The 14274-nt window shown below is 46.9% G+C and overlaps 1 protein-coding gene across 1 annotated transcript; it reads left to right on the top strand.

The window, feature by feature from the left end:
- Positions 1 to 7603: 7603 nt before the first annotated feature.
- LOC104581282 (elongation factor 1-alpha) lies at positions 7604 to 10875 on the top strand. The gene is made up of 3 exons (XM_010230696.3): positions 7604 to 7760; positions 8468 to 8937; positions 9747 to 10875. Exons 2-3 carry the CDS (start codon positions 8476 to 8478, stop codon positions 10626 to 10628), a joined length of 1344 nt encoding a protein of 447 aa, XP_010228998.1. The 5' UTR covers positions 7604 to 7760; positions 8468 to 8475; the 3' UTR covers positions 10629 to 10875.
- The last annotated feature ends 3399 nt before the right edge of the window (positions 10876 to 14274 follow it).

Raw genomic sequence — 14274 nt, 5'->3', positions numbered from 1 at the left:
GGCGTGATAATATTTTCCAATATTTTCAGCCTGCGTATACTTTGATATTGGGCATTGCCCCAGGCTGAAGGGAACAGTTGTGCCTAACGGGCCTAGCAGTCCAGCCCATTAAGATCAGGGAACAGAAATCAACAGCTAGGCCCAGGAACCAAAACCCTCGATCGATCCAAGGTTCCGGTCCGTGATCGATCCAGCGGAAATTCTCAGTTTTTTTTTAAAAAAAACTGGAAATTCTCAGATTTGTCTCGCTAGCTTGCACGAGATTGGGAAGCCGCAGCCGGCGGCGGAGAACCCTAGAGGCATCTCAGCTCCTCACCAGTCTGCTCGGCTCCGGTACTGCACCTCTCCAGCGCCACCGGCTCACCGCAACGGCACGTACTCCGCCGGCTGCCTCCGCCGACTCAATTCCAAAACCTCATCTCCTCTCTAAACTCCGGTCTTTATCGCTGCAGTCCGAGATACCATTGACTTGGTACTCTCTTTTGTATCTCTTCGTTATATGATGAATTCTTCTTGTTTTATCGATTATTAAGCGTTGAATTTAAATTCGAAAGCCAATTAAGCAATTTGAACTACTTTTGTTATGTGTTCGGATGTACTTTTTGAGATGGTTTACCGACGTTTAACTTTTGGTCTGGCACTTCGTCGATTCTTGGCTCCGCCACTCAGAATTCGACTACTGATTTATGTCACGAGCGAACCATTCACATTTACTCTAGCACGTACTAGACGGAGTACACATTTATGTAGAAGTTTTTTTTTTCTGTCATGCATGGAGCATATTTATGTGCGTTTCCCAGGTGCTCACGCACAGAAGTCGCAAACAACATCTGTAGTCACACCTCTCAGATATACTTCTTTTGCGCGTGAACTGTGTGTTGCGCGAGGAGCACAGCTTCGGAACGAGTGGCATCGGGAAAACATCTTCATGTATGAGTCCAAGATCTGCGTCTTGCCGTTGTCCTGTTACCATTGGAATTTGCTTAGGATGGCGCCGTTGAAATGAAGATCGGCAATTTCATTCATATGGCTCAGCAGCCTGCAAGTGTAGCTTAGCAACAGTAAGGCAGAGTGGTGAACAGAGAACCATGTGGATCACCACCCGCCGCCTGGTTTCGATTCTACCGGTTGCTGCCGCTTCGCCGGGCATTCGAATCGGCTCACTATCCGTGATGAGCCAGCTATGATATGCATATCATGATCTCTGGTTAATTTACATTGTGTGAGTCTGCAATTAATCATGGAGGATGGAAATAACACGATCGTTGGTGTTAAGGAACGTGGCTGTCTTTTGCTTCGGTGTTAACTCCTCTCCTTCTGTTTTTTCGTTTTTCAAAAACACAGCTTTTATTGATTTTCAACGTTGTATGGGAGTCGATATGTACATACAAGACCAAACATTTGGGAGCTTTCGTAGCACGATACGAGCCACGAAGAACCCCACGATGATTGCAGGGTGATGGCCAGGGACGGTCAGGAAGAGGCTACGCCTGTGTCGGTCGCGGTGATCTTGGGTGGCCTTCTTCTTTTCGACAACACACATGGAAACAGAGATAAAATGGTTTTGACTACAACATGGATTGGGTCCGAGTTACATAGATAATCAAAATTATTTTTTTGATTACAGCTGGTCCATCTTGCACCCCAGAGCGTTCCATGTGGGCCAAGTGCCGTTTCTCAGTTCTAATTTTTTTTTTCCGGCTCTGATTAAAATGGAACGGTAGGATGCCTCGTTCGGCCCATGTGCGGGTGAGTCACATGGACACTAGACGAGAGTTGAAACCAAAACAATTACTGGCGATTTGTAATTTTGTTGTCATCATTAATCTTGTTTCTGGGATAGGGTTTAAAAACTACAATTTTGAATGTGTGGTCTCTTCATAAACATGGAATCTCTCGATTAATCCCAATTCTGAGACCCATTAGCTGCAACTAAGATTTGATTAGCACTGGCCAGCTGGACACACTTTAGATCTCAAAATCAAAACGCTAGTTATATCCGTTGATAGCAAAATCATAGATTCATGAGTGCACTGGCCAGCTGGACACATTTTAGATCTCGATTAATTCCAATTTTGAGACTGTGCCAGCTTGATCCGGCTTCACCACTTTGACAGGCCCGACAACCACCTAAATGTGACAGTTTCGAAATGGCCCATGTCTGCATCCAGAAGTTGTGCCAAAACTGCACCGATGTTTGGGCCCTATTTGAATAGACTAGAAACTGTCCATCTCATTTGAAATCTTGGGTACTGGGCTGAAACCGCGTGCAGTTGTATTGAAGTCCATTTTTCACTCTCAAATGTGCCAAAACTGCTATTTCACCTCCGCTTTCTGGTCCACCAAATTGCTTATATGCTAGCTGGATGGCCGACCCAGATAACGATAGCGCAGGCACCCGGGACCCAAAATTTGTGTACCTTTTTTTCTAAGTAACTCTATGAGATCCATAAAAATATTTACAGGGTTGTATCGAAACAAAGCTTGAAAAACAAAATGAACACTTTGTTACCAATTTGCTAACATTAAATGCGCGAGAGGAAAAAAATCTCTCTCACATACATACTCATGGATGACATCTCTGAGAAAAGTTATTGAAAAAAGTGGGAATATTACAAGTTTGACATGTCCTGCTGCTTATAAATCTAATTAATTGGACCATCAACCTTCCGTCACTTTATCGTATAGGACCAGCACATATAGTCCGCCAACTATATGAACATACGATCCTCTATTTTATCTCTTAGTGTGGTGGCTTGCACATTGTTTCTTTGGACTGAGAGGCATAGGGAACATGTCCACGACAGGAAAGGATTGATTGTGGGAATTAGCGGTGCAAGTTGGTAGTTCTGACTCAGCTAGTCGCGGTGATGTCTGACAATCACTCAAGTTTACCTCGTAGGCAGTGCTCACCTGTGACAACTGTCTCTCGAAAAGGCAAATATCGACACTGAGATCCTGCTGGAGTGCAGTCTTCATTCTCTAGGGCATTCAGAGGGAGGGGAAATAATACTAAGCTATACTTTGTTTTCCTTGCTGCGAGAACAAAAAAGTTGAAATTAATCAGAAAGTTTTCTTACACTTAAAAACATATACCCCAATCTTCATGTTTAGCACAACACTACACTTACAACAGACGGGACGTACATGGTACCAATCTGTTGGTAGCACACGTCTCTTCAGACTAAGCTTAATTTTATTTGGTTCACTTAATTTATTCCCATTTGGCAACATTTAGTTCTTTCCCGAGTTAATTAACCAATGCATCTTGTTCTCCTCACCTGGTTACTCCACCCCTACGGCCCTACTTATACAAAACAGTTGCCACTATGTGACGACTGATTTATGTGACGAGCAAATTCACATTCACTCTAGCACACAGATAAGTCTGTTCGCGTGCCTCCTCCTGCACAAAGAGTAGCTGGGTATAATTATTTTGCCGGATGAGTTGTGTGTTGCATGAGCACAGCTTCAGAACGAGTGGAATCAGAAAAACATCTTCAGCTATGCGTCTTGTACTTTGCCCTGCTAGCGTTGGAATTTGCTTCGGATAGCCTAAGCATCCTCGGAGTGCAGGTTAGCGACACGAAGGCAGGATGGTGAACGGAGAACTGTTTGCTCCTGCGCGCAGGCATTCGAATCGGCTCACTATCCCCAACTCCAAGGATAGATATCTCCCGCTGTTCCGGCTATTTGCATATCATGGAATGATGGCGTTCATTCGGGTGTTAAGGAACGTGGCTCTTTTGCTTCGGTGGTCAACTCCTCTCGTTCCGCCTTTTGTTTTTCAGAAAACAGAGATTGATTTTGAACGTCGTATGAAGCCGATATATACATATCATACAACATTTGGCCGCTGCATAGCGTGATGCACAGAGCCACGAAGAACCCCAAATCTTGGGACAAAAAGAAAACTACTCTATATGATATACCAGACGCATTTGAGATCTATGTCCGCTGCGAGCATTTGCAGCTCTCACTGCTCAACTGCAATTGGAGGCGTCGACGAGACATACGAGACGCGTCCGGCTAGATATGGAGTAGCTACTTTGGTGTCAATTCCTCTCCTATATGATTGCGGTGTGGCGTGACGGCCGACAACGAGCGGGAACAGAACATGCATGTGCTACTCCTGTACCATGCCAGTGGCGGTGATCGATCTTGGGTGGCCTTCTTCTTTGTGATAACACACAAGGAAATAGAGATAAAATGGTTTTGATCACAACTCCATGAATCGGGTTCGAGTTACATATATAATCCAGATTATAGAAGTGGCCTTTTTTCTGAGTAACTCTATGAGATCTGCAAAAATACTTATAGGGTGTATCGAAACAAACCTCGAAAGTCAAACCGACACTTTGCCAATTTGCTAACATTAAGGTGCGAGAAAAAAGCATCTCCAACATGCATACACATGGATGACATCTCGGAGAAAAGTTATTTTTTTTTAGGGTAAGGACAGTCGATCTCCGTCATTCGATTAAAAGAAAACGCACTGTACAAAAGGGGATCGAGACGGATCCCCTAGAGGGGGGGGGGGCAAAAGAAAGGAAAAAGGAACTCGACGGAATTATCCTCCCGGCTCCGGGGAGCACGCCAAAACCCTACCCTGGTACTCCTCCCAGACCAGGTAGGCCACCTGCAGAGGCGCCAAAGCCTTGGCCTGGAAAAGCCTCCTGTTACGCTCCTTCCAAAGCCCCCACCAAGTGTAGATAAGCTGGCCGCCGAGGTCCCTTCTCTCGCGCTTCGTCCTGCCCGAGGCAATCTCCTCCCATGAGTCGTTCACCGAGCCAGAGGAAGGGAGGATGGCCGGCGGACCAAGATTCCAACACTGGATAAGCCTCCATACCTCCCGCGAGAAACTGCAGTCGCGGCAAAGGTGGGCGATCATCTCCGGGAGGATTTTGCAAAGCTGGCAAATGGGATTGTGGGTCCACTGCCGAATTGCAAGGTTGTCCGCCGTGAGAATCTTGTCGTGTAACACGGTCCAAGCAAAGAATTTGCATTTGGGCTCCGCCTGGGCCGTCCAAATTTTGTTGGTGGAGAAGGGCGGGAAGGTTCCGAGGAATTGCGCCCTGTATGCCGAAGCCGTTGAATAAACGCCCGAAGTCGTCCAGCGCCAGATGACGGAGTCGCGCTGCTGGGAGAGAACCATGCCGTTGATGTGTTGCCAAAGCTCAACGAAGTCCGAAAGCTACGGCGGCGACTCAATGCGCAAGAGCGAGCGAATCTAGTTTCGTGAGGTCAGCTCCTTTTACATGGTGCGATGCTTTCTCGTGGCGATGGCAAGCAGGCTTGGCCAGCGCAGGCCCGGCGTAGAGCCATCAGGGAGCCAGGCATCATGCCAAAAGAGGGCCATGGCCCCGTTCCCGAGGCAGATCTTGGTGGAAGCCCTGAAGAGGGCCCGGTCAGCCCCATCGCAGGGGATTGGCAAGCCCACCCACGGCCTTTGTTGCTCGGCCCATGAGAACCAAAGCCAGCGAAGCCTGAGGGCCCTGCCGAATCTGTTGAGATCCGGGAGCCCAAGGCCGCCAAGCTGGCGAGGGCGACACACGGAGCTCCAGTTGACGAGGGAAATGGAGGAGGTCGTCTGGTCGTTGCTCCGGCGGCGTTCCCAAATGAAGGTCCGCATTAGCTTATTAATCCGACGTAGGGTCCACGTCGGGATCTTGAAGGCCGTGAGATGGTACGTAACCATAGCAGAGAGGGCGGATCTGGCTAGCGTCACACGCCCAGCACGGGTGAAGTGCACCCCCCTCCATCTCGCCAACCTCGAACCCATCTTGTCCACCAAAGGCTGGAATGCGACAGCTTTAAGCCGCGATGGATTGAGAGGGAGGCCGAGATAGGTGCAAGGGAAGGAGCCACGCTTGGCCGGGAAAGCATGAAGGGCGGCCTGGATGGTTGGTTCGTCGCAGCCAACGAAGAAGAGCTCCGATTTATCCAAGTTGGTTCGAAGCCCGGAAGCATCCCCAAACACGTGCAGCAGACGGTTGATGGCTCGCAAATCCCCAGCATGAGGGGTCGAGAAGATGCCTGCATCATCCGCGTAAAGGGAAACACGCACTCTGACATTGGACTCATTGAAAGGGCGTAGCACTCCACGCGTATCAGCCAACCTCAGCATGTGGTGCAGGGGGTCGATGGCGATGATGAAGAGCATTGGGGAGAGGGGGTCGCCTTGTCGCAGCCCTCTAGCGTTGGGGGATTCGAGGGCCCGGAATCCCATTGAGGAGCACCTTGGAAGAGGCCGATGAGAGGAGGGAGTTGATCCAATGTCGCCAAATGGGGCCGAACCCCAGGGCCAACAGCACCTCCATGAGAAAAGTTATTGTAGAAAGTGGGAATATGTACAAGTTTGACATGTCCCACTACTTGTAAATCTTATTAACTGGTGACATCTACCATCGACAGTTCTATTTTGTTCTGAATCTCTAGATATATATATCCGTCAAACAAATGCTTGCTTCATATAAGATTTGTGATTGTTCAGCTACATGCTCCTTGAAGCACCTTTATTCTACTATAAATTAGTTCGTTGGACGAGACTATTAGACCACATGCTAGCCATGCTTGTTCGTAGTTGTCTTCACCGCCATTGCAAAAATTGTCAATAAATATTTAGAGTGGGTGGCATCAGAAAAACATCTCTAGTGGACTCTCTTCCTATCATAGCTACTCGGGCTGTAGATAGAACGAGGGCACAAGAGTTGGGTGGCGTAGGTTTACTCGTGACCTCAACTCTTTTGGCTGTGTCTTACGTCTAAGATGGGTTTGGCATGTGAGAAACATAGGTCTAAGCAATTCATGTTAGGGCTGTTGCATTGTTGTTGCATCAACCAAATGTCCAGATAGCAGTTCATGCTACATCTAGTTGAAAACCCTCATCATTAGGCGGAACATGTGTTCTTTTTTAGCATAGTCAAAGTCAGATTGCGGCACTCGCTCATCCACGGAAAGAATTTTCCCTGTGCAGGCATCTCGATCAAAAGACGCAAATTAATTTTTGAATAGCGATATAACAATATCTAATTAACGTTTCTTGTTTTCTGCGAAATGTCTTTCATCATAAAATGAGTCATCTCGATGAGCCCAAGTGACATAGCCCAACACCCCACCCCACCAATAAAAGTGAAGAAAACATGTTGGGAAAACTATACCAAGTAAAATACGAGTTGTTCTAAAGAAAAAGTAAAGTACGAGTTAGATCGCACCCTGTCCTGGAGTGTGGCTTGATGATCCAACTCCTAGCATTGTATCCCTGTTTTTGGATGATGTAACTATTATTTACAATGAATAAAGAGGTGTTTTACTAGTAAAAAAATCTTGAGGGGAGGAGAAAATAATGGAGGTCTTTTTTCAAACCGATGGACTATTATTTTTAGTGAAAGAGAATAATATTATTGGAAAAATTATTCTATCCACTTATTTTATATTGGCAGAATACAAAGAATGGTGGGGTCCACGCGGAACTTGCGGCCCCCGAAACCTATCGAGGGCGCGGTACCCAAGCAAGGAACGGAGGAAACTTGCGGGGCCCGAAACCTAGTGATAAAAGGCATATCATCCACACGATGAAGATCTGACGGACCATATCTCCCACCACGGAAAGCCATCAGACGAGGATCAGACGGCCAGGAAGGAACCCTAGCGCCCGCCGGTGCCAATATAAAGCGCCACTCTCTCTCGTCTTAAGCCCCAGCCTCTCCATTCCCCTCTCCCTCTCGCCGCCGCCGTCTCCTTCTCCTACTCCCTTCGAGGTGTGTTGTTCATCCGTCCCGAATCCATCCATCCCCTCTTCAGATGTGTTGTTCATGGCTCTAATAGCTCTAGATCTGCTTGTTTGTGTTGTTTAGCTCTAGATCTACTCGCGCGCGCTTCTCTCTCGATCTCCTGTAGAACAATTTTGGTTGGTTTTTTGTGCATATCCATGGTAATTTTGTCTGCAATATGGAGGAGGCTTTCTAAGCTCCTACGTAGCATCGATCTTTAGAATTCCCTCGGTTTCTGTTTATTTCTTCGCGAGGGCTCTCTGTTATCTGTAGGAGTAGCTGTAAGCGCGGTTCGTTACGGATTAATCGTCATGCTTAGTTGAACCTATCGGTCGAAGGATTTGTGTGGGTTGTCGTGTAGAATTGACACCATCTACTTACTGTACTGATATGCCGATCTGTAGGATACTCTTCATTACTTTTGTTTACTGCTAGTTGTGGTGTAGATTTAGCATTCTCAAACCCATGCTGTAGCGTTTCTAATATTGTTACATAGATCTACCGGTGCCTGTTAATTGTATTCGATCGGGCGTTTCTACATCTGTCCGCCCACCTAGTTTTATATGTGGTAATCAAAATTGCGTTGACTTCGTGATGCTGTCTGTGTACTGTTTTTAATCGCTCTTACTTAGATGATCAACATGGTGATGGTTACGATTTACTGTTTTCTAATCCCTGTTACTTCGATGCTGCAGTTTCAGCCATGGGTAAGGAGAAAACTCACATCAACATCGTGGTCATTGGCCATGTCGACTCTGGCAAGTCGACCACCACTGGCCACCTGATCTACAAGCTTGGAGGTATTGACAAGCGTGTGATCGAGAGGTTCGAGAAGGAGGCTGCCGAGATGAACAAGAGGTCATTCAAGTACGCGTGGGTGCTTGACAAGCTGAAGGCTGAGCGTGAGAGAGGTATCACCATCGATATTGCCTTGTGGAAGTTCGAGACCACCAAGTACTACTGCACCGTCATTGATGCCCCTGGTCACCGTGACTTCATCAAGAACATGATTACCGGTACCTCCCAGGCTGACTGTGCCGTGCTTATCATTGACTCCACGACTGGAGGTTTTGAGGCTGGTATCTCCAAGGATGGCCAGACCCGTGAGCATGCCCTCCTTGCTTTCACTCTTGGAGTGAAGCAGATGATCTGCTGCTGCAACAAGGTATACTTGCAAGCCGAATTTTCTATGCATTTGTATGTTGCTGTGTAAGATGCTTTCATTAATTCAGATCCATGTGATGCTGTGCTATCCCCTTAATATGGACCTTCAGAATGGCTTTGTAAATGCTAAGTGACATTAGTACTGTAGTGTCCTTTTAAACTCAACACCATATATTGTGCTCAGTCTTGGGTGATATCAGATAATCACGTCACTCTATAGATGGTACATAGCTGTTTTACATTGTATGTGTTGCTGTCTTGGCTTATATATCATACCTTTTGCTGTAGTATGTACATACTGTTTACATTGGATAATGTTGCTAACTTGGGATGATCATACCTTCGCTTGTTTGCTCTGTTTACATTGTATATGTTGCTGACTTGGATTATATATCTTGCTTCTTCTACGCTCTGTAGTTTGTACATACTGTTTACAATGTATAATGTTGCTAACTTGGTATGATCATATCTTCGCTTGTTTGCTCTGTTTACATTGTATATGTTGCTGACTTCGATTATATATCTTGCTTCTTCTTTGCTCTGTAGTTTGTGCATACTGTTTACATTGAAATGTTGCTGACTTGGTCTGATCATATTTTTCCATTAGAAATGCAATTGCTTGTTTGCTCTGTTTATATTGTATATGTTGCTTAGCTGGTATTGGTATATCTTCCTTTTGGAATGTGATTGCTTGTTCATTCAATACCTTTTAATACACAGTATCACATGTTTACTATATACATACACAAGCTATCTATCATATTTTATTTTTACCTGCTGCATTTAACAAGCTCTGATGATCTGTTCTAGATGGATGCCACCACTCCCAAGTACTCGAAGGCCCGTTATGATGAAATTGTTAAGGAAGTCTCTTCCTACCTCAAGAAGGTCGGCTACAACCCTGACAAGGTCCCCTTCGTCCCCATCTCTGGTTTTGAGGGTGACAACATGATTGAGAGGTCCACCAACCTTGACTGGTACAAGGGCCCTACCTTGCTTGAGGCACTTGACCAGATCAATGAGCCCAAGAGGCCCTCAGACAAGCCCCTGCGTCTTCCCCTCCAGGACGTGTACAAGATTGGTGGCATTGGAACTGTGCCTGTTGGCCGTGTTGAGACTGGTGTCATCAAGCCTGGTATGATTGTTACCTTCGGTCCTACTGGTCTTACCACTGAGGTCAAGTCCGTTGAGATGCACCATGAGGCTCTCCAGGAGGCCCTTCCTGGTGACAATGTTGGCTTCAACGTCAAGAACGTTGCTGTGAAGGATCTCAAGCGTGGGTTTGTTGCATCCAACTCCAAGGATGACCCTGCCAAGGAGGCTGCCAACTTCACCTCCCAGGTCATCATCATGAACCACCCTGGTCAGATTGGCAACGGCTACGCCCCAGTGCTGGACTGCCACACCTCCCACATTGCTGTGAAGTTTGCCGAGCTGGTGACCAAGATCGACAGGCGATCTGGTAAGGAGCTGGAGAAGGAGCCCAAGTTCTTGAAGAACGGTGATGCTGGTATCGTGAAGATGATTCCCACCAAGCCCATGGTTGTGGAGACCTTCGCCATGTACCCTCCTCTTGGTCGTTTTGCTGTGCGTGACATGAGACAAACAGTTGCTGTTGGTGTCATCAAGGGTGTGGAGAAGAAGGACCCAACCGGCGCCAAGGTCACCAAGGCGGCTGCCAAGAAGAAATGATTTGTTCTGTGTTGGGGATTGAGATGTCTGGCTGCAGTTTTAGTGTTTACTAAGTTTTGTCTATGTGCATTGCTCGTATTGCTGAGACTCTTGAAACTATGTAAGCAATGTTCATGTCTGTCGTTTAAATACTGTATTCCTATTTCGGTTCGGTTAAAACCTGTGTGCTATGATGCTTGTGTCCTTTTAACTTCTCAGGGATCTGATTGCTTAGATTGAACTTAGTTAACTCATGTTCTGTTTCCTTGATTTCTTCGCAATTTGTTTTTGTTCTGCTATTCCATCTTTATGTAGCAGCGTAGCCTGTAATCATGTGATACGTTTATGTCCTAATTTTTCTTTTTTCACTGTTCTCCGTTTTTCTGATTAGAGGTTGGTTAGGTTTCTCCGCTTCTTTCGTCCGCAGCAGATTTTCCACTTGTTGCTGCTGGCTTGAAGCTAGAGTACATAATAATTTCAATATAAATAATTACTCTTTGTTTGTAACACTGCAACTAGGCTATCTTGACGTTGGCCTCTTAACTCCAAAGTATTGGTTTGTATTCCCTTTTCTCGCATTCGCTGCATACGGCGATCAACTTCGTAGTAGATCGTTATATTCTGGCCTCGAAGCACAATTTGTCCTCAGAGAATTTGTGCACTTGAGTTCCAGATTCTAACTAAAATACGAATACTGTATGTTATTCTGGCCCCGAAGTACTCTTTGTCCTTTCAGAGGAATCATTTGGGCACCTGGGTTTCCAGATTCTAACCAAAAAGTTGATATTCTGGTCCCCAAGCACTCTGTCCTCTCACGGCAGAATTTGTGCCACTTGGCGTTCAGATTCTAATCGCCTTCTTGCTTGAAGGAACTTCCCTTCCGACTAAAATAATCAAAAGCTCTTTGCCCTTAAAAAGAAGCTTAATTCATCTCAAGAATTAAAAAAACCTACTAATTCATCTAAATATTCAAATCGACGGGAATTAACTCCAACACGCGAGGCTTTGACTTTTGAATTATTAAGCCACCCGGTGCATTTTATTTACGAGTAATTGTGCAACGCACATATTGACTTGTATATTTCATTATTTCTGAACAATTTTGTTTTCTCGCAACTATTATCAAGGCTCATTCCTATGGCGTTACTACTCACTCAGCTCCTAAATTATTTTCGTTTAGTTCAATAGTAGATCATGGGCTCATGGCAATCCGAATTGCACCCAAGAGGGATCTTACTATTACTTTCTCAAAATGACTTGCAACATAAAGTCTCACTAAAAAACTTAACTTTCGATATTTTCCTTGTATGGGGATCGTCCAGAATTAAAAACAGAAGTCATGTAAATTGTCAGTATAATTTTCTGCCAAGTTGACCAACAATAGAAAAAATCATGCACGCTGAATGAAACTCCATAAATGAGAGGCAGCAACATAACAACTTGAGGCAACGCCACCGGCTGCTTGTGACAACCGCTCAGATCCACTTGCTACTTGCTGAAGAAATGTGGATACATCAGCTAATTTAAGACATGGTTCCGTGTAAATACTAAAGAGTAGGTAACCAGAACAATAATAATGTGGAAGAAACAGATACCCGTTAAATAGCACATTGCATTATTCTTAAAAGTATCTTTCTGTCTAATAACTTGGCCTTGTTCTGTTCTACTGTATTAAAGTGTTCTCTGGGCCAACTTATCCACACAGGCATGTTGCGGTTCAGTAAATAAGTGTTGTGGACTAAGCCTGCTAGTTTAGATTTTTCTCTGTCTTTTCTATTCAAGCATCTGCTGGATGCGACCATCAACTTCCAGAGCTACTTGTCGCACAAAGGCAGCCCCTGTGTACCTGAGTTCCAACCCTTCTTGGTTCAGCGCAGCCTTCTCCGACTAAAATAATCAGAAGATTAATTCATCTCAAGAATTAGAAAACAAACTAATTCATCTATAAAATCACATCGTCTGGAGATAACTCCAACATGTGAGCTTCTTTAACTGTTGTGTTCCAAGCCACCTGCTGCGCTTTATTTACTAGCTGGCAAAGAAATCTTTTTGTACAATGGTTTTTGTGCATCCCGATTTCCGAAGGTTAGACTGGAGCCGAGGTTGCAATCCCTAGAGATCTAGTCCAGAGGTAGCAAGTAGCCACTTAGAAAAAAGGGAAGAGAGCGCCCGGGGACTCCCCCGACAACCTTGTAAACACCTGTTCTTTAGTTAATAAACACTCAGAAACAGGACGTGGGGTTTTACACCTCCGGGTGGCCCGAACCTGGGTAAACCGACTTGTGCATTGCAGCGCCCGTCATTGGCCTCGCTGGCGATCGCCGGAGCGATCCCAACGCCCACTGCCGAACCTAAAAGGGGGTGCCTCGCATCCCCGGTGTCTAAGCCCCGGGCTACGACAGATGAAAAGTGAGACTAGTAGCACAAGGGTTCACGTAGAGACGGAAATCTCGCCCCCACCGCTCCGCTCGTAACGGCGGAGTCCCTGGAGCGGCGCATCGTCGGGAGCCCGAAACGACTCGGGACCCACGCGTCGGTTAGGACGTAGCCTGACAACCGACCAAGGATGATTTCGCCCGGGAACAGGCGTTGCCGGCCCACGCCCGAGGCCTATTGTCGCACCAGTGGCACCCGGGCTACCACCGTTGCTCAAGTGTGGGTCGCCTCACTTGCTTCCCGCAAGGACGGCACCCTGGGCAGCACGGCGCGAGCTGCCTGGGAAGGCACCGGCCCGGCAGGAGCCTGGGGAGGGGGTTGCCGTGGACCAGGACTAGCCGTGTTGCGGGGATTACCCCAGAAGACAGCGTGAAGACCCCCGTCAGGACGCCCCCCGGGAAGCCCACCTGCCGGGGAGAGTGTTCCCTGGCGCAAGCGTTTACAATAGGGCCGGTGCCCAGCAAGCAGAGTATCGACGCCACGTGGCTGCCCGGCAGGCTCCTTTTGCGCAGGGCTGGTCAGAGCGTGGAGTGTGGCACAGGCTGAGCATTAAATGCTCCGACAGGGAGGAGGTTACCCGTCTAGTCAACCTGCAGTGAGTAACCCGCAGTGAATCTAGGGCACGTGTGGCCCTAGCTACAGTGCGTCTCACCGTGCATGCATGCCAGCACAGCGAAGGCAGCTGCCTTGGGTCCCTGTTCGACGCGTGTCCTAGGGCGCGTCCCCCATGCAAACCGTGGCACCTGTAGTATCCCCTTAGTATAAAAGGAGGACCCGCGCCACCAGTCAAGGGGTTCCGATTTCCGAAGGTTAGACTGGAGCTGAGGTTGCAATCCCTAGAGATCTAGTCCAGAGGTAGCAAGTAGCCAGTTAGAAAAAAGGGAAGAGAGCGCCCGGGGACTCTCCCGACAACCTTGTAAACACCTGTTCTTTAGTTAATAAACACTCAGAAGCAGGACGTGGGGTTTTACACCTCCGGGTGGCCCGAACCTGGGTAAACCGACTTGTGCATTGCAGCGCCCGTCATTGGCCTCGCTGGCGATCGCCGGAGCGATCCCAACGCCCACTGCCGAACCTAAAAGGGGGTGCCTCGCATCCCCGGTGTCTAAGCCCCGGGCTACGACAGATGAAAAGTGAGACTAGTAGCACAAGGGTTCACGTAGAGACCCGACTTTGATTTCAATGAAACATATTCTCCGGTTATGATTGGAATTACATTCCGATATTTAAT

Source organism: Brachypodium distachyon, chromosome 1 (genome assembly GCF_000005505.3).
Source record: "Brachypodium distachyon strain Bd21 chromosome 1, Brachypodium_distachyon_v3.0, whole genome shotgun sequence".
Taxonomy (NCBI): Eukaryota; Viridiplantae; Streptophyta; class Magnoliopsida; order Poales; family Poaceae; genus Brachypodium; species Brachypodium distachyon.
Note: the sequence above shows the minus strand (reverse complement) of the source record. Positions and strands in the feature narration are given on the sequence as shown.

Bases quoted from the DNA above. Each gene is read 5' to 3' on its own strand.
- LOC104581282 (XM_010230696.3), top strand. From the start codon at position 8,476: ATGGGTAAGGAGAAAACTCACATCAACATCGTGGTCATTGGCCATGTC. The intron at 8,938-9,746 runs GTATACTTGCAA...GATCTGTTCTAG, and splicing joins TGATCTGCTGCTGCAACAAG to ATGGATGCCACCACTCCCAA.